The sequence below is a fragment of the Solea solea genome, chromosome 11 (assembly GCF_958295425.1).
Source record: "Solea solea chromosome 11, fSolSol10.1, whole genome shotgun sequence".
NCBI lineage: Eukaryota > Metazoa > Chordata > Actinopteri > Pleuronectiformes > Soleidae > Solea > Solea solea.
The window spans coordinates 17,073,907-17,094,638 of NC_081144.1; the positions used below are offsets into that span (position 1 = coordinate 17,073,907).

Below are 20,732 nucleotides of genomic sequence, written 5' to 3' on the forward strand. Positions count from 1 at the left end.
CACAAGTGTCCTTGAAAACAATAAGAAAACACACAATGTCAAATCAAATGAAATGTCTATATTACTTTGCTTTTCAAGGACACAGTGCCAAGTATGGTAGCTATACCATGATGGACCCTGAGGACCAACACTGTTATTGATTTACAGCTGGTTACAAGTAAGTGACAGCCGATAATTCATCTCTTACAGTGTACCTGTAATCACCTGAAATAATCTGACTTGATTTGTTTTCTTACATGTAAAAGAGTAATGAGGTCGGGGGAAGCTACCATATGGAGAAAGAGGGCCTGAAGAGGAGCCTGGCTCTGTTGGAGGAACGGGGTGTTACTATGGAGAGTATTGTGACTGACCGTCACCCCCAAATCCAGAAGTTCCTGAGGGAGTCCAATATCACACATTACTACGATGTGTGGCACATGGAAAAAGGTATGATTTCATGGCGTTTCCTTCCTTCCAACTGAGAGGCACAAAAACAGCATTTATGATCACTGTAAATCATTTGCTTGTCCACACTTGCATGATTACTTATGTGCTCCCGCCTATTTGTAATGCAATTCTGACTGAATGCGATATGCGGTACTTACACATCAAAGACTAACACTGTTTGTGTTATTAGGGCTGTCCAGGAAGCTGTTGAAGATCTCACAGAACAAGGGCTGTGAGAAACTGACAAAATGGCTTCGCAGTATAAAGAACCATATGTACTGGACGGCTGCATCTTCCACATCGGTGCATGAGAGAACTGCGAAGTGGACGTCCATTTTGAACCATGTCCTGGACGTCCACACCCACGACGACCCCGCTTTCCCCCAGTGTCTGCATCCAATCCGCCCCTCCACAGACAGGAGCAAGTGGTTGACAGCAGGTGTGTAAACATTGTCATGTGTAGGCATCATTCCTCTACTTAACATGACTATTATTATTATTATTTACAATGCCTTGTTTTTCACAGGAACACCAGCCTTCTGCAGACTGGAGAAGGCACTGACCAACAAGAGGGTCATGAAGGATGTGGGGAAGCTGAGCCCTCATTACCAAACATCGTCACTGGAGGCTTTTCATAGCCTCATTCTACGCTTTGCACCAAAGAATGTTGTCTTTCCTTTTCTTGGCATGCTGTGCAGGTAAAGAGGGTCTTCTCTGTTATTACAGTTGCGTAACGACATACAGGCACACCGAAATAAGCCAGATATGCAGCTACATGAGTGTAAATCATAATAGAAAATAAACTTGTTGACCTGTTAAATACAAGAAGGTGAACAGAAGGATAACAGAGTCCTGCATTCTTCAACTTGTTACATGTTATATGTACAGTCAGTTCATAATCTCATTTAGCATTTAATTCTTTTGTCTCCCAAGACTATACCTGGCAGTCATGCACTTCAACGAAAACACAGCCCGTCCACAGGCAACAAACTGTGATGGAGAGCCACTGTTCAGGCTCCAATTTCCAAAGTGGAAGAAAGGGGAATGCACAGCAAAGCCAGTGAAAGAGCAGGCAACGTTCAGTAAGTTTTGTTCTCTTTATTGAAAGTCACAAGAAAAAATTAAATGGCCTTTACAAAATCTTAGATAAATAAGATATTATATAAATAACACTATAACAAAAGTCTTACTAATAGTAAATGCACACAACCAATTACACACAATATTGCACTTTCTGTTATTGCAGAGTACGTGGACGAAACCATGGACCTGGTCTTTGAGAAAGTTTTTCCGGAGCCTGGTCCATACACAGAGGCGGTTCTGAGAATGTCCATCCCTGAAGATCTCTCTGCACAGTTCGAAAAGCCGGACCAGAAGGAGGTGATCGAGCGCTATGTGACGAGGTTCAGTCAAGGGCCGGTCTGAACCCCACATAGATGCCTTCAGCATCAGGGTACTCGATCCGTATCCGTCGGACGACACAGCTGGGCAGTGGCACCCGAAGTCTCCGTCCCAGAAAACCCCAACACCAGCTCACAAAGCTCCTGTATGCCAAGTATCTGTAACGGCTGAACATAATGTGTGTATATAACAATATTTAATAAATTTTGCTGTGTACAAATGTGACTTTGTGCAGAAATGTTTATATTCAAGTCTTTCATATGTAACATTTTTACAATAGTCAGACTGCCCTTTGAAAAAAATTAATAAGAGAACAAAGTGGAGAAATGGGTTCATCTAGCTGTAGTTTTACTACAAGGACCAAAGAAAATGAAAAACAAAAATAACTTACTGTTCGCGTCCCCTGAGACGTAAAGGCCCATAGTCTGCTCTGTAGATGTTCAAAGCTTTCTGCAGAGAGAATACATTCAAGCACACAGGTTCGAAGCCAGGGTGGTCTGCCATGCAGGAAGGTGGGTTCTGCAGCTGGTTCAGTCTTCGTAGAACCTGTAAATGTGAAATAGTTAGTAATGTGAGGAAATGACAGAGACTACGTGCACACTCGATAGGCAAAAATGAAGGGGAAAGTAAAAATGCATGTGCTAATGTAAATGTATAGTTATGTTTTTTCGTTCAACAAGCGTCCATGTACTACCTTTGGTATCTCCCTGCAGCAGAGGTTCTCTGGGGATGTAGGCATTGCTGTACAATTGCCACAAGTACACCTAAACCACAGGGGAAAAAAGGGGAAACATTAGTTATACATGTATATTATTTCTAATATGATATTTGCGACTACATGTCAGGTGATAGATAGATAGATACTTTATTCATCTCAAAGAGAAATTCACAGTTCAGCAGCTCCAGAATATGTTACAAGATAGAAACATAAGAGGCATGCAAGTCTATGTACAGTCTAAATAAAAAAGTTATAAAGGCTATATGCCACGACATATGTTTAATAATTCGAAGTACTGCATTAGGCTGAAACGCAGTACCAACGGGTAAACGGACATTACTATGGGGTTCACGGAGGTGCCAGACAGTCACCTGTGGAACGGGGGATGGGGCTACGGTGCATAACAATGCCCGAAAAGTGCACACATTACGGCTGGGGGGGGGTAGTAAGTTAGATGTCGGTGGACATAACAATGACGTAACGTTAGTACGGTTTAGCTGAGAATAAAAACGCCGCTATTCAATTCCCACTGCTGTGGTGAACTCGGGAGTAGCATGCCAGTCACTGAAACAAATCTAGAGTATTATAAGCAGTGAGTTACAGAAACTGCGGCCAACGGTCGCCGTATTTAGTCAGCGACTGTATATAACCGACGTACAAGCACACACATTTTAAAAAAAAAGTCAAATAGAGCGCATAACTGACCATTCTGACACGTCTTGTCGTAGTCTGCATACTACAACTTCTTCCGTAACCTCCTCTTGTTCAGGGTCGGACTCTGGTTCAAACATATATGGTTGAACCGCAAAGTTTCCTCCAGCAGCCATGTTTCTCCCACGGTCCACGTTCAAGTGTTGTCATGGTAGCGTGAGCGTGCCGGCTTCGGCACACCCCCTGGAAGAAGTGGGTGTGTTTGCCTGTGTCTCATTTGCATGTAAAGGGACAATGCACAAAACCGAGCGTTCTGAAAGGGGCGGGTTTAGCAGGGTTATTGAACTACTATGATTCTTCATCCTTATGGTATTTTGACCAAAGCATGTCACTGACATGTTCATTAGGACACCCGGGAACTATTTTAATGGGGGAAATAGGGTATAATATGTCCCCTTTAATGTCAGACGCAGTATTGTGACTAATGTGTGTATGGCATGATAATAGTCCCATGGGAATTCCTATATTTGCTGTAGTACCCATATAGTCACCTATACTATAATCTACTATAGGATTGTGATTTATTCCGAGGGCAGACGCGCAATCCGACAACAATCTCAATTTAACACTAATTTACTCATGGCTAAAGAGGCAGATCCATTTCCTGATAGTTGATGAGGAAAAAAAACCACATTATGCAAAGTAGGTTACAAATTTCCGACTACAATCATTTCTATTCAAAACTAATTTATAATGCGGGCCGGGTGGTGTAGTTTTTCTAATGACAGGCCTGGAATTGAATAAGATTTCTGCCTGTGGATGATGGGTGGAGATGCTCAAGGCGCGTCAGTCGGGGATCAGCATTTGAAGAGCTGGAGACCAAGACTGCGTGCGCGCATACATACTCCTCATGGGGTTTTTGCTTCGCCCACTGCTTCCACTGTGTGTGCGTTTTTGCGTGACTGATTTATCAGGGGTCCATGCCCTCCAAACTGATGACATCACTCCTTTACTGACTTTATATGAGGGGCTGGTTTGGGTTCAGTCAAACTAAACCTCAAAATCTGGATCAACCTTGAACTAGGATATGGATGTGAGGGATAACTGCGTCATTCAAGTATTATAACATGTCAGGTTAAAAAAAGCCCTCTAATTTAGCCCTCTAATTTAAATGATGTGCCATAGCATTTTTGGTGTGTCTAAATGAAGCTATAAAACAAACATAACACTGCTGTATTGTCAGTCTATTGGGAAATTATTGCTGAGAGCTCTATGACTCTATGCTGTTCTTTGTTTAATATGTAAACCATTATACATCATTTTTGGCAACATGTTGCATTACAGCAGTGGTTCTCAATTATTTAATTGAGAACCCCCCCCCCCCCAAACCAGCACAGAAATTGCTCCCCCCGAATTGAAATACTATTGAGAACCTGAAATATTTATTTATTTATCTGTATAAACCACTGTATGAGTTGTCCCGCCCTGCTTCTCACACCCCCCACTATTTGAGAAGTACTGCATTACAGTACAGTATAAAATATAGTAACAGTGTGATAGTTCTGTAACATGAAAGTGATATTCTGATAATGCCAAAGTATTTCTTTAGTAATCAGAAAGTAATAGCTTAGTAATAAAAAATGAAAATCAATGTGGAGCATAAACAGAGGAAGAGTTTTGTCTCTATAATATGGTAATTATCAAAACATTTACACTCCCGGTGGCCTATAATTATTCTCCTCTATAACCTGGATATTACATTTATATTATTGTAATATCATCTTATGAGCACACTATTAAAATGTGTATCAACAAACAGGAAATTACACAACTGTTCTGTAATGTTAAGTGTTCAAACATTACAAAGTATAATAATAAACCACAATGTACAAAAATCCCATAGATAAATTAGGGGATGTTAAACAAATATGTTTAGTGTGTAATGATCTTTGATGACCTTTAGATTTTAAGAGAGGGAGACTGAGGATCTAAGTGGTCTGGAGGTGGAGCATATGTTTGGAGGAGTCGTATTTTGACATAAATTCTGAATAAAAAGGAGAAGCAGTGGAGGTTTGTGAGTATGAGAGTAATATGCATAGAAGCCAGCAGTCTGGCTGCTCTATCCTCTATAACAGTGTTTATGCTGTCCAAACTACAAAGATCAATACAAACATGTCAGAGATTGTACTGTGCTGTCCATGCCTTGCTGTAAAGTTGAGTTAGCGTGGAAATAAAACTGCCTCGCATTTACTCTAAATAAACAAAAACTAAATGTTGTGACCAATAGTTCTCCACAATCTGTGTGCTTAAGTATGTTTGTTCAGTCAGTTTAAATCCCTGCCTCTCTTTTCTATTCCCAAAGCTGGTAGACACTAAGAGCGCAGCCACAGAAATATGGTCCTTCAACATGCATATCCTTCTTTTCCAAATAAGATTTGAAAAGAGCGCCCTCCCTCCCTCCCTCTTTCCGTCCCCTTCACTCTCATCCCTCTCTCGCTCCCTAAAGCCTCACGCTCGTTTTTCTATCATGACTCTGACAACCTCACGAGTCGTGCCTCAGTCACTGTGATTACTATGGAATGTAGGTTGTTGTGGCACAGGCTGGTGGCGTTAATAGGATTTGGAATGGGTGCGTGGTGGGGAAGCACAAGGATGTAGACACGTGGTGACGAGGCAGACGAGTGTGTGACAGGTGTTATTCAGTAATGACGGTGTTGACGTTGTGATGCCGTTCTTACCTTTGATGAAAGAAGCACTTCATTGGGCCATGAGAGCTTTGGCCTCCACAGGAGTCAGCGTCTTTCTTCTTGCTGCTCTGCTTTCGTGAAACTGAAATTGAAAGAGTATGTTTTTTAAAAGTGCTGCTCATTGGAAAAATGAACACACTAAGGCAATTATAGCATGAATATCTGTGCTTACAATGTCATTATTAACATACTTTCCTCTGTAGTAATGTAAAAGCTGAAGTACTTTCATTGCCACCATAGAATTGACGCTCAGGTGGAACATTTTGCCCTTAAATTTAAGAAATGTCAAAAAAAAAACTACCTCCACACTATATTACTGCACAGACACACACACATGCAGGAGGTGCGATTACACAGTATATTTCCCATTAAAAACTCAACCCTACGTTACACAATATATAAAAAGTAGTTTAATCCTTCTATGATCCTGAAAGTGTTTGAAGTATTAATAGACAGCAGTGAGTGTACCAGGGGAAATTTTCTGACATGAAGTATTTCTGATTGACATTCTGGAGGATGGAAGGTTAATTACACCAAATGGAGGCTGTAATAATATGTGAATATGTGATAAGTCTCTTCCATCCTTTTGAATTTGGACAATCATCCCCAAATACAATACAGTGTTTCCATTACTCAGGGAAGTGTCACATTTGAGGAATAAAACGAAATTTGGTTGTGTAACGGGATTAGGATGAGGGATCAGTTAGGATTAGCGATTATTGGTGGGGGGGAGAGAAAAAATGAAGAGTGATTTAAAAGGCAAACCCACCTTGAGAGCACAACGAACAACAGACACACAATACATGTGCGATCAACAATGACATAACACACACATTTGCACCAACAGCTATGGATATGAATTTTCAGTGACATCTGCGAGCGTCTCAAGGCTGACGTACGATTTTTTGATTGGCACTTTGAAAGACGAGTGGCGGATTACATCACAGACCTCGGAGAATCCCAAATGTGCCCTTGAAAACTCTTGAATTATAAATAGCGCTGCCTGTCAGATCAAATAATAAATAATGTCAAATAATCTGACATAAAGTCAACTGGGACTGATCTTTGCTTGTTGCTGCGTTGCTCCAGTTAAGTATTCAAATGTATTCTGTAAGCCTAATTAAATACATACACTCATAGTAAATAAGTATATTTAAAAAAATGTATTAATGCAAGGCTAATAGGATTTTACACTCAGGATGTAACTGTTTCAAGTTCACCTTCATTTAAATTCTGAGCAAGTGGTCAGATTAATTTAGCTGAAGTCTAAGAGACGGGTGTTGAGCGACAGTGAGGAGGGAGCTGTGTGTGCTGTGCCACTTAGAGCTATTTAAAATGGATCAGAGAGGCTGGACAGACTACAAGCACTAAACAGAACTGACTGACAGTTACTACGGCTTCCAGTGGGGCTGTGACACCAGGGCAGGGAGGAGAGGAGTGTGAGAGGAGGAGAAACAAGGTTAAGTGTGGCGAGAACAGGAGGAGCCGGCACTGTAACACATGAAATGCAGAGAACTGCAACGTGAACTTTTCAGTTTTTTGTGTCCAATTATAAAGTTGAAATGCAAGAGAATACTTTACGCTGTGTGTGTTTGAATCTTAGTCACTCACCGTTCCTGCACTACTGCTCCAAACAAAGAGAAAGAAAATCATTAGCATCTGAGTAATGACTAAGGGGAACAAAATGCTGAGTCACTGCTTCTTTTTGCCTTCAGAAAGTTAACTGTGTCACAGTTCAAGCTGAAAATGTACTGGACTTGACGAAACCAACAGAGGATGAGTGAGGATTTCAAGCTGCAGTGTGTAAGAATTAATGACATTTAATTGTGAAAGTGCAGATTGCAAATCATACTGTCAGGGAACCACAGTGGGCTTTCACATACCGTAAAGAATGCAATTATTTTTCTTTTGTGTTGTAAACTTCCTCTTGACAATTCAGAGTACGAGCTCTGGCTGGTTTGTCTTTCCAGGAGGTGGAAAATCAATTTTTATGGTGTGAAATTAGTTGGGACATATTTTTCCGATGAACACTTGGACTCATTCTGGTTTTAATCTTTAAACATTTAAAGTAAAATATGCTGTTTTTGTGATCTTTCCCACAAATCAGAGCAGAACAAAAACAAATACTGGAAAAATAATGAAACGACTCCACTCACCATGGAGCATGCTTGAAATAGGAAAAGTGTATTCCCAGTTTATTGGAGGTAAAGTGGATCCTGCTGTTTTGCGGCCCATTAATAGGTGCATTTATGATATTTGCTGTTTCGACAGACTTGAAATAATCAGATGTTTGGTTAAGTTCCACGGCCTGTTGAATGCATCTGAGATAAAGCTTTCCTGCATGGAAACCATTACGCGCTAAATTAAGCAAATCCCGTTTTTGAATGCTGTTTCTTGGTGTTTAAGTTGATGAAAATAATACATATTTGTTGAACAGATCATATGACAGCAGGTCAAATAGACCTGCTTGTGTGGAGCTCTTGTACGCCTGCAGACACGTTACATCAGAGGAGGTGGAGAAGAGGATTTCGTGTGTTCATTTAAAAGTGCCCTGCTCAGGGTTGCGCTGCATCATTCCCCTGTATATGTCAGGCATAACATTTGATACGCTGTCAATTGGATTTTCACAAGCCTTTGCAGAATTATTCATTTCATTGCTCAGCTGTGATGTTTCCAGGCATTTCCTGGGAAGCACATTTATCATGTTTGTATGCATGTTGGGTTTCATGAAAACGATCAACACTGTGCTTCTACATCTCGAAAATTGCAAACATCACCGCACTGATGGCTTTGCTTTTTCTTTTTCTTTTTTTTTTATTAATGTTTTAGTTGTAAGAGCTTGACGTACTGAGCTAGAATAACAATTATAGCTTCAAAACTAGTGATGTAATACATCTGTTGCTGGTGGAATGATAACATTTACCAGACATGTGTTCACTGATGTAATAATTTTAAATTTTGGAAGGCAGCAGTGTGACATGCTGGGCTGGAAAAGTGTGTGTGTGTGTTCGCCAGTTGACCAGCCTCTCTGTAGTGAGGGTTCAATAACCAGCTGACTCCTCGCAGGAAGTCTCCTTGCTGCCTCAAGCCTCCAGGCAGGGGCCTGCGTGCTTTCTGTCGGTGTAGGTTTCCATGGGAACAGTCAGCGACAGCGTGTATTCATGGGTGTGTGTGTGTGTTTGTGTGTTCTTGTATTTCTTACCTCTGTAGGACCTTTTCGGCATAAACACTGACCTTATCAGGACCAGTAGTCCTCATGGGGACAAAACCTGGTCCAAATAAGGCAGAATCTAATTTCTGAGGAACTAGTGAAGTTCAGTGTTGTGGTTTGGTTAAGGTAAGGCATCAACTGGTTATGGTCAGGGTTATGGAGAATGCTTTGTTTAGGCTGTCCAAATTATTGGACATTTGTATTTGTATTCATATCTTTGTGAGATTTAAAAAAAAAAACATAAAAAAATATCTTTGTGGGGACATTTTGGCAATGTATACGCAGTTGTAGCACAGTGGGGTTTGAGTCATTTTCCATTACTATAGAACCTCCTCAACGTGGTCGCCATACCACGACTGCATGAAAATGCTGTGACGTGACACAAACACACAAACTAGTGACGAGCAAAGCAGTTCTTTTCTCTGAATCATTAGAATCAGTTAATTAAAAAGATTAGTTCAGTACTTCCTGCATGACCGGAGCACAGACTCCGTCTGACACAGTCGCAGAATTATAATACGGCTGAAGGGGTTTGTAACTGATCTACACTTGGACATTGTTCGGTTTGATTCTTGTGTCGGCCGTTGCTCTCATGACTCTTCCAGTGACGACACTCTCTGAACAATCATTTTAGTATCGGCTCAGCTTGCTTGGAACCTCTACTACCGCTAATGGAAAAGCAAAAAAAAAAGTCAAGCTGTGCCGTGTCTTGCCAAGCTGTGCTACAACTGAATAGTGGAAAAGCACCATTTGACCTTGTGGATACATTCTATCTGGGCCCCACACATTTAAGGGGCTTTTTCAGGTTATGGATAGGTTTAGGTTTGGGTTTGGGTTTGGGTTTGGGTTTGGGTTAGGGTTAGGGTAAGGTTAGGCACTTAGCTGTGATGGTTAAGGTTAGTGTGAGGGGCGAGGGAATGCATTGTATCAATGATGTGTCCTCAATAATATATAAAAACAAGTCTTGTGTGTGTAAGAGACAACAAAGGTGAGTACAGGGGTTGAAACACAGACGCACTCAAAAAGAGCCAGACAAATAAAAAAAACAAAAAAACAGATAAGGTTGCCATGGGGTCCTCATTGCTCCCCTCCTCACACACACACACATCACACCCTCTAAGTGCCTGCTGCCATTGTCTTTTTGCCTCTCAGTTGATCCAGCCCACAAGGGGTTTGTGGATAAAGAGGTGAAAGCCACAGGCTGTTTTCTATACCCCGACCGAACATACCCCCCCCCCCCCCCCAAAAAAACCTGGGGAGATCCTGAGCGGCAGACCAGCAGGTGGCCACTGGGCCTGCTGCTCATCTGTCCGGTTTGGAAGTGATGCAGCATTGATGCATATTCAACGCGGCGCAAGGGTGACAGAGGTGGGACAGGGTGTGAAGGTGTCTGCTGGGTGTGTGTGAGAACGAGAGCGAGAGAGGCAGACAGTGACAGAAGAGCCACTTGCTGAACAAACACACACACACACACACACACACGCACACACACACACAATGGCATATGGAGGCAGCTGCCCGGCACGTGTCATGCTTGTGTGAATTAGAAGCAGTGTGGTGCACTCGCATAAGTAATGAGCCTAGCCTCTCCATGGAGACACGCCTCACTTGATGAGGAGATAAATGAATTATGAGGTAGAGAGGTAAAACACTCGTATGAAGCTGCTTGTGTGATTCATAACAGTTGATTTATCATATCATTGTTTAACTCTCTGTCTTCTTCACAGTCAATTTAAATCTATTTAGGCTCATTTTACTGCCTTATGTCAGGGAGAGGCTCTCAACCCATTAGCTTGTCACTTTTTCAAACAAAGGTCATGTCAACATCAAACACAAGTAATGCCTTTACTGACTGGGGACTATTATATTAGGGAATATTGGCCCATCAAACAATATAGACAAACAAAAATGAACTTACATTTAACTTGTAACAACTCTGCAAAAAAAGTGTGAGTTATTGAATAAAATAGATCTTTCTGGCTTCCTCGGTTTATAAATCATGAACATTCTTCCGGACAGTGGTCAGTGGCAATTTCTTGTTCAGATTTTAGCCACTTTCTTCATGCATATCCCTAAATACGATGCCCATGGGACACACAGAGCCGGCCGAGGCAAAGCAAAGCAGTTGCCAAAAGTGTGTGGGAAGAAAAACATTTTTACATGTTATTAGATAAATTCATGTGCTTATGGTAAGTTATTTTTACATATAATTTTTACATAACTTGCGACCATTGCGACCATGATGTCTTTCGCACACAGGATACCGGTCTTAACCACTGCTCCACTCCACCCCCCTTGGTTTTATTTTGTTGTTGAAGATTGTACATTGAGTGCAAATGTACACATATGTATCCACATTTTAAAAACCAAGGCTATTAAACTGGTTTACATGTTTGCAGCAAATGCAATGGCTGCTGTTGTATTTTGTTATTTTTCGATTCACGATCAGTATCTTTGAATATAAAAGTGCACATTAAAACTAGGCTCTTGCTAGGCTTAGGCTTTTTTAACATTTTGAGGATTTAATTGCCCTCTAATGTTAAAAAAACAAGAGTGAGACTGGTGTGGAATAAATAACACAGTTATAATATAATTCATGCAATTTATACTTTTATATTTGTATCAATAATAGTCAAGCACAGGCTACTCCTAGGTGGTGGGAGGGGGGCCCTAAACTGGATTTGATTTGGCCCCCACAAAGGCTTGGGCCGGCCCTGGTCACACACAGTGGTAGCTGACAGGCCTCATGTTAGAATGCAATATTTTTCTTTGCACATTAAAAACTTTCTTTGGCTGAAATAATGGAAATAGTTTACAGTTACAATTGGTTTTCTACATTAAAATGATTCACCATCATTGGCTCTTGTTTATACATGTATTCTGTCATGCTGTAATGATCATTATAGTGTAAAGAGAATGAAGGCCACTCTTGAGAAAAAATAATACACAAAAATAAACACCTTGCTATTTTAATATATTAACATAAATAAACGTAAACCAACACCAAAGGTAAAACCTCCCCACTCGAATAATAAAATAATAATCAACGCCCCAATAACAGAAAATCCTCGTCCTTCAACAAAGAGAAGGATTATCTACGAAAAGTGTCCCTAAGGCGAATATGAATAAACAAAGAGGCACGTGTGTTAATGAGAGCAGTCTCACCTGAGTCTGCTTCAATGTTGGGTCCGTGCTGCACAACAGAGGTCCACACATTAAAATCCAATAGAGTAATCCAGTCGGGAATAATCCACTGGAAAGTCTGGGAGCCGAACTCTCCAAGCCTCCGCCTCCGTCTCGCTTCACCTGTGTGCACCTGTCCGCGTTCTCCCTCCCCTATTTAATACATTCCCATGAAAATAACACATTATTTTGAGTCCATTCCCATTCCATTTGTATAAGTTTACAGTTTTAAAACATATGGGGGAAAAAATTAACGAGACAAGCAAATTCCCTGCATGAGCCTTTTAATGTGTGATCTAACTCTGCAATTTGACTTTAACAACAACAACACACTTCTGAAACACAACTAAACTAATTACATGTGGAGAGTTCAGACCGTCTCCTTGAATAGTTGTAATTGTGAGACATTCTTCTGATGCTTCATAAAAACAAAGATACATTTCAAAGATTAATAAATAAATGTTGACTTCTCTCCAATCAACTTCTTTTTTTTAATGGCCTTGTTTTTCTTTCATCTCAAAAACAAAATGAAGTAAATGTCTTGATTGTTGTGATGTAAATCACAAAACCGAACACTAATATAAGTAATGACTCATTCATATTAGTGAATTAGCTTTATTGCAATAACTGCTGGCTATTGTTAGATGCACTAGAATGACTACTCATTATACAAAACCACTGATATTATACACTACAATAATATATCACTTACATAATTATATAATAATATACTTCTATACTTCTATCTTTATTGGTCCTGATCATGTCAATTTGTAAACCTGTGTTCACATTTGACGAGCTTGTGAACAAATGTTTTTTCAGCTTTACATTTTATTTTTCAGGGCTTGTTCCTTCCGTTGTTCTCGGCTCAGTATTAAGACTTTAGAATGAATATTGAATCAAGTGCATTGTCATGTGTACGTGCATTTGGCCAAATCAACAATATGACCAAAGCAGCTTGTATTGATCAGCTTCTGATTACAAATATCCTAAGGTTTCTCCCCTTCCATGACCTTCCCGTCTCTGTATTGTCCTTATCTTGTCTCTCACTGTGTTGCATACATGTTTGTTTGATTTGTCCCACACACTTTTTTATTACCTCTCTCATCCAACATGGCCAACATCATATATATGATGTCATTGATTATTTTGGTACAGATTATGTCGTTAGGCTCTCTTTGTTTGGTGTATCTGGTGGCCATGTTATTAGATTCTGGAGAACCTGCAATGCATTGTTACCTTTTGTTGACCCACTGCTATTCTGTTAACAACAGTAAACAAACAATCAAACAAACAAACAAGTTCCCCCTACAAAATTGCCTGTGAAAAGACAATAGGGAAATAAAATGTGGAATAAATTTACCGGAGATCAAACCCCTCAAGCTGAGATCTGTTAAACATTAATGAAAACAGGGCTGGGCAATAAAACATCACCCATAAATATTGTAAACATGCTGCTGTAAACACTATAAGAAAAAAAGGTTTAGTGTTTCACGGATAGATGGATGGATGGATGGATGGATGGATGGATGGATAGATGGATGGATGGATGGATGGATGGATGGATAGATAGATAGATAGATGGATGGATAGATAGATAGATAGATAGATAGATAGATAGATAGATAGATAGATAGATAGATAGATAGATAGATAGATAGATAGATAGATAGATAGATAGATAGATAGATAGATAGATAGATAGATAGATACTTAATATTTAATCAGTTCAAATTAATAATTAAGATTTCAGTTCAATTCACTCAGTTGTGATATCAATTATTAATACAGAGGGAGAGTCAGGGTGGTCCAGTCCGACAGATGCACATGATGGACCAAATCACCAAATGTGTCACAGGACACTGTCAGTTAGTGCCAGGACCAGATTGTGATTCATGTCTGTGTGTGTGTCTGTGTGTAAGGGGAGGGAAGTGGTGAGGAGGGGAGAGTGGTTTATAGGCCAGCTGTGTGTAGTCTTTTAGTCAGTCACTGACCTAAATCACAGAATGAAAAACGAATCAGGGAGAATGAGACGAAAAAGACAACAGAGCGTGAACAGAGGTGGTGATATAGGTATGTGAAAGGGGGAAGAGGAAACGGGGGGAAGAAGAGAAGGGTGAGGAATTAAAGAGAGATTATGTGAGGATTGAGGAAAGGGGGATGCTGACAGGAGAGGAAACAGGAGGGAGTTGGCATATGAGCAAAGAAAGAGGGAAGAGTGTGAGTGATGACATTTATGAAGCCGAATTTATGCAGCCATGATATAAATATCTGGGCTTGTTAGTCATTGTTTGCCTGCTTTACATTTCCTGAGTAAAAAACGTTGCAACTGCCACACAAACGCTGCCTGCAGCCACAGCATTCCTGTGACTGTGTCCTATAAACACAGACCATAGAGAGGGATAATCAGCTGTAATCAGATATAGAATTCATCACTGTTGCAAATGACAAAAGAGGGTCATTTTCTAAATGATGAAATTAGATATGTTGATGGATGTGACTTTACACAGGGGTCAGAGACGAGGGCAGAGTCCATGAGCCTGCTCACTGTCCTGCAGCTCTGTGCCACACAGCACTGCTGCAAGGCTTCTGCACCAGTGTAGCCTTGGTACTGAAATAAACAAAAGAAAATAGTGTTTGTTTGTGTACCAGATGTCAACCTTTGGGGCTTGAGAAGAATCCCAGCTGTGGCCAGTGTGGTTTAATGCTGGGTACAATGCAGTGACATGTTTTCATGGTTTGAAAACATAGACTATGAATATATATACACAACGGAAGCAGCCTTCCAGATTAAAAAGTGAAGCTAAGGAAGTAGGTACAAATTAAACACTTAGCTGCCAGGGGGCAAATCTGCTGGCTGCAAAAAGAACTCCATTTGAATGGAAAGCTCTTGAAAATTACCATCATTCTCAGCTCGATTTATAACGACAGTAAACGTTTTCCTGAAGAGTTAATGGTCTCAATTGCTAGTTTCAGGTCTTCTTCAAAAGAGCACGATGTCAAATATGTAAATGACATTCCCATTTAGAGGAGAATGGTAAAAGAAATTGTGTGACTGACAGCTGCTATCGACTAATAGGTGCCTGGTTGCAGGTGATATCTGTGAACTTCCAGTTTCAAAAACTGCCTTGGCGCTGATCAAATCGCACGTCCATTTTCAAAGTCTATTTGAAACCTAGTTGTTATGCTTCGAATGCGTTTGAAGAGGTTTTTGCTACTGCAGTGTTTTTCACTGTCAGATGTGAATATGTACATAGGTGTGGCTTCAAACAGAAATCCAGCTCCAGATCCTGGTTCTCCTTATGAATGTTTACCATCCTCTTAATATTGTCCCCTTATTTTTATGTACAAGATTTCCTTGTATGGATAATTGATCACCTGGCCAGGATGAACCCTTCCTCTCACCCAACGTCGACGGGGAGTGGTTCAAGTTTGTCCTGCAATCCTGAGAAGATAAGCAGATAATGGATGAATGGATCAAAGGATAATATACTCATCACATCCAGTGATGGTTGTGAATCAACTAGGTGAGTTTTGATGTCATTTTCTTTAGTTCTTCACACATGAAAACGTTAAATTCTACTGGCTGAAATGACTAAAAGCATCTGAAGTGGTGATCGTTCAGCAGTTTGATAAAATAAATGCCTTTTGCCCCCGACTCACAGAAAGTGATGCACTGCCAGCTTTGAATCCACATTGTTTTCTTCTGAAATATACACAGTATTTCAGATCAATGCACTGTTTTTAATGCATTGGATTCTTTTTAGAGAGATGACCCTGGATTCACAAAACACTGACGGATCAACTCATACTAGTACTGTGTTGTGGTCATTGTTGTATGCGTTAAAAAAAATGTGTTAAAAAGTTATATTTCACATAAAATGATTCAGTATATTTCCACATGAACGAGGGGAGAGTGTTTGGAAAGCACATGACATGTTTCCATCAAAGCAGTTCCAATCTACAACACAGTGAGAATAAGGCAGCCAGCAGGACAGTCAGGAACCCAGATTGGTTGTAAATTAGTTCCACACGGCTACATGTTGTTAGACTGAGCAGCAACACGGCACACCAACCAATCTTTACCGCAATTATGCTCACGACAGTGACGCAGTTTGATATTCTGCAGAGCTCGGGAAATGCAAAAGAACGTCTTCAGAGGCAAAGTGACCTCGATGCAACGGCATATCATGTAAACACACAGCAGATTAGGTCTAAAAATAGGAAACAACAAAAGATAGGAAGATAGCAGCAACAATTAATGTGTTTTTTTATGGATGGAGAAGAAAACGTGTGGACGAATCAAATATTACAGTGATTTTTTTGTCTAAGAACATTTTCTAAAAAAAAACACCCCTTTTTACTATTGGAAATTCAACCAGTCGAGACATCACTCATAAGAATCTGAATTCCCATGTTATTGTCTCCAGGATTGCGATTTGGCCACCGTCATTTTTGCAATCAGTAATTCACAGACATCACCTGCAACCAGGCTCCTTCTGGTCATGCCAGCTAACAATCACACTGGTGTGCACTCAATCATACAATCACATATACTGTGCTTTATCATCTGTTTTCCTCTAAATTGGACTTTAGTTTACAAATGTCTTGTTCTATTGAAACTAACCATTGAGACTATTAACTCCTTGGCTCATTTTCTCATTCTAACAAACTTCTTTTTGCAACCAGCCATTCAGCATATTTTTACTTCTGCATCGTTGTCCGTGGGATGTTTTATATTTTTATTGAATATTCCTTCTTTTACCTTCACCACAAACAAACATTTCTCTTCCTTGTACTTCCAGAACCCATTGTCCACCAATATCAGCCTCCGTGAATGAAATGAGGAGAGATGTACAAAAGATTTTCTTTCCTTTCTTTTCTTGTCTCACACTTGTACAAAGACATGTTTGCACACATTTTTTTTGAAATATGTGTTTTCTTCGGGTGCAATCATGTTGACTGGCTGAGTCATACTTGATATCATGCACATCGGGGGGGGGCAATAGCTGTGGTAACAAGGTAACACGAATTCAACACATCTTACTTTGTCTGTTTCAAACTTGTGTTTGGTTTGGGAAAAGAAACAAACTAATTAAAGAATGCCTGTCAGGGAGGAACTGGGCTTCATCACACACACACACATCCCTTTAGAATCAGTGCATCATGTCTTTCTGCCATATTTGGTATTTATCCTTGCCCTCCTACTGCTGCACACTGTGTAATAACAAAGAGAGGCACTCTGCAAATCACACAACCAAACTGGTAATCAACCTCCAAACTAACATGTAATCTGACTCTAAGCGCCGCTCATAACTGGATCCCATTCACTTTCTGTTTCTCTCTTGGACTCCAGTCAAACTGCATTCATATTCAGATCAGCATAGCTTTATACAGCTCTGGCTCGGGTTCCTCAATCATCCAGTCTGTCTGTTTGGCACCAGGGCGAGTCGCTCTCTGCTCAGAGTCTGGATGGAAATCACACCAAATTAGATCAATATCGAATCCAGGAGGGAGAGCCGTGTCTTATTACAACAAAGTATTTGAAAGTTAGGTTTATGGTAAACTGCAATAGGATTACTTAAATGCACAGAGAAAAAAGTAACTGCACTTTAACGATCTGATCTTTTTTCTTCCGTGTTAGTGTTAAAGTAGTGGCTAATGAACAGACTACGTTGGGTCATTGAGTAATCCAACTTTTTAAATACGACAGAATTAGGAATTGACTCATTTTATGTAATAGGATTTACAGGATTACTGAAAATGGGGTTACAAAAAAGTGGAAGATAAATATTCTAAAGATTACAGTGTAGAGCCATGAGAGCAGCTACATGAGGCTGTGGTGTTCATTACACACTGTTTTAGGGATGAAAAATTAAAATACAGTGCTTAATAATGTATATATATGTTACACCACCTGTCATAAAAACAAGAAATCCTTTAAAAACTTTTTTGAATCTAAAAATGTTACTGTAATTTATTTGGCAAATAAACTGAATTCCCCTTTTTATACCCAAACTTGAGCTGACTCACTGTGCCTCTTCTCTGACAGAAATCAGACGAGCGTAACATTCAACCTCTAAAACAAGTATAACTATAATATGACCTCTTAATCAAGAAATAATAATGTGCTTTGCTATTTATTTCTGTTGTATCTGGTATCTGGTGTATCTGTAGGCATATACAGTACTTATGTATCACTTATAAGTACCTCAGTATGATAAATATTGGTCTGGACTGTTAGCAGCAGAAACTTACACAACACAGACATCCAATTGAATTTTCATTTTGAGCACAGACAGGGCAGAAAGGAGAATTCTGCTCAATGAATCATCCACACTGTCTGTGCTGATAAGACAGTAGCTTAATATCTGCAGACAGCTGGTTAACTGTGTTGGCTCTCTGGCAGGGACAGACTGAATTAAGAGGAACCCATACACTGCTCACATGGCCCACATATCTCAGCCACCGATCAACATCCCAAAATCATAAAATGCTTGTTAACTGCAGCAGGTTGCCAGCCGTCAACTATACTGCTTTTAACTCAAAATATTTTTTTTTTGCAAAGTGTTGTTACTCGATATCCATAAAGCAGACATTTTACACATCATGCAGCCTTAAGTAAACCACTCACAACTGTTCTATACCGCTCTATGTATAATATTAAGTTCCACTTCTGCTTCTTCAATATGTTCAAAAACCGCAACAATCTCACTCACACAACCAAAATAGCCACCAAAATAATAGGGGTCCCCACTCCCAACCTCCCAGAGCAAAAAAAATTATTGAATTTAAAGAAATCAGGCTTTGTGGCAGCTTGTCTTAGATCTGCAGTGGCGATACACAGCAGTGTTTCCCTGTACTCCTGCTGTGGATGAGACATCTGTACACACTGCCTTAGAATAAAGTCTGGTCGAACTGGGCATCGCTTCAATTTAAAAACTGGAGGATTGTTTTCACAACAAAGTTTCACTTCTACTTTACATTACATGTCATTAAGCAGATGCTTTTATTCAAAGCGACTTACAAGGGAACCTTGTACAACCTGCCAGTGGTGGAGTTGAACTTGTGACCATGATGCCTCTGCACACAGGGTACAGGTCTTAACCACTGAGCTACCCCACCTTCTACTTTAGTCCCTTGCGCCCATTTAAATAAGCATGAAAATACTGCGTCACTGACTTTTAGCAAGGTTTTCCACTGACTCAAGATAGCAACATGGCAACAATGCACCCAACTACACCCACGGGTGCACTGATGGGTGCAAGCACATTTGTTAACTACACAACGTGAGCGCTGGGCTTGAATATATCAACTGTGTTGGTTGGAATCGAGCAACGATACTTGTGTGTGAGATAGAGCTCTTTATCTCAAAGATCTAATCGCACTCACAGACATGTAGAGGTCAGAGAGCCGAGTGGTTTTTTGTGTACTCTGCAAACTGCCATTCAGCAAGATACAAATAACCCTCCAGTCCTCCACATTATAAACATATTCCAACCCTAATCCTACTCTTAATCAAACCTCTTACAATAGGCAGCTATTATACCTATTGTGGACAATTTATTCATGTCTCAATCACTTAGTTGACAGTCCAATTGAAGAGAAAACCAGTTTACTTTGCACAGTTGAAAAGTAACCCTCTGGGAACGTAGAGGGAAACAACCTCATCTTTTTTTTAGCATAATTACTGAATCAAAGAAACATGGCAGGGCCTTGAGACATGCATTAGAGCAAAAACCTCAGCGGAACAGAGACAACATCTCATCAGGTATCTCCAGACGGCCAGGCGTTCCATCCCATTTACATTTCCACATTTACATTTTAGCCTTATAGCAGAACCCAGACACTTAGCATAAGTGCAGGCAGCAGGAGCTCGGTGAGAACCCAAAGATTGTCATCTTATCGTCACAGACCTTTCAGACGGATGATTGAGGCCTGAATGCAGAAAAGAGTGCGCCCTGAAAATATGGATAGAAAGTGCACTCATTTGTTCCTCTTTAACCACCTTTTATCACACGTGATGAATGTGACAGTAAACGGCACTAATCACCTCGATACTCTCTCTTTTTGTCATGAGTCGGTGCAGTCATTTGTCTCTTAGTTTGTTCTACTCATTTTGATATGTCTCCCTCTGATCAGTCTGCTGCTCATTGACCAGCCTGTCCTTCTGTTATTAACCATCACTGGCCAACTGTTGAGATTCTACTCTGGTTTTAGAGGCATCCATCTGGGCTTTGGCAGGCATTCAGAAAGCTGACCCTGTTGAATCAGTAGGCGAGTCAATTTAGTCAAATGGAATCATTGACGTTGCATTCATTTCATCTCTAGGTTTCCATGTTTGGATGAAACTGTGACTACATTCCTGTCAAACTGACCCTGGACGTTTGCATTT

The 20,732-nt window shown here is 40.3% G+C and overlaps 2 protein-coding genes across 2 annotated transcripts; one reads left to right on the top strand and one right to left on the bottom strand.

Annotated features, from left to right (window-relative positions):
- The first annotated feature begins 152 nt into the window (after positions 1–152).
- On the top strand, positions 153–2,052 carry LOC131468740 (uncharacterized). Its single transcript, XM_058643286.1, has 5 exons — positions 153–426; positions 617–865; positions 953–1,124; positions 1,360–1,508; positions 1,673–2,052. Exons 1-5 carry the CDS (start codon positions 273–275, stop codon positions 1,849–1,851), a joined length of 903 nt encoding a protein of 300 aa, XP_058499269.1. The 5' UTR covers positions 153–272; the 3' UTR covers positions 1,852–2,052.
- On the bottom strand, positions 1,510–3,425 carry LOC131468741 (P2X purinoceptor 7-like). Its single transcript, XM_058643287.1, has 4 exons — positions 3,251–3,425; positions 2,522–2,591; positions 2,219–2,373; positions 1,510–1,994 (listed from the first exon to the last, which is right to left on the bottom strand). Exons 1-4 carry the CDS (start codon positions 3,370–3,372, stop codon positions 1,832–1,834), a joined length of 510 nt encoding a protein of 169 aa, XP_058499270.1. The 5' UTR covers positions 3,373–3,425; the 3' UTR covers positions 1,510–1,831.
- Between the last annotated feature and the right edge of the window lie 17,307 nt (positions 3,426–20,732).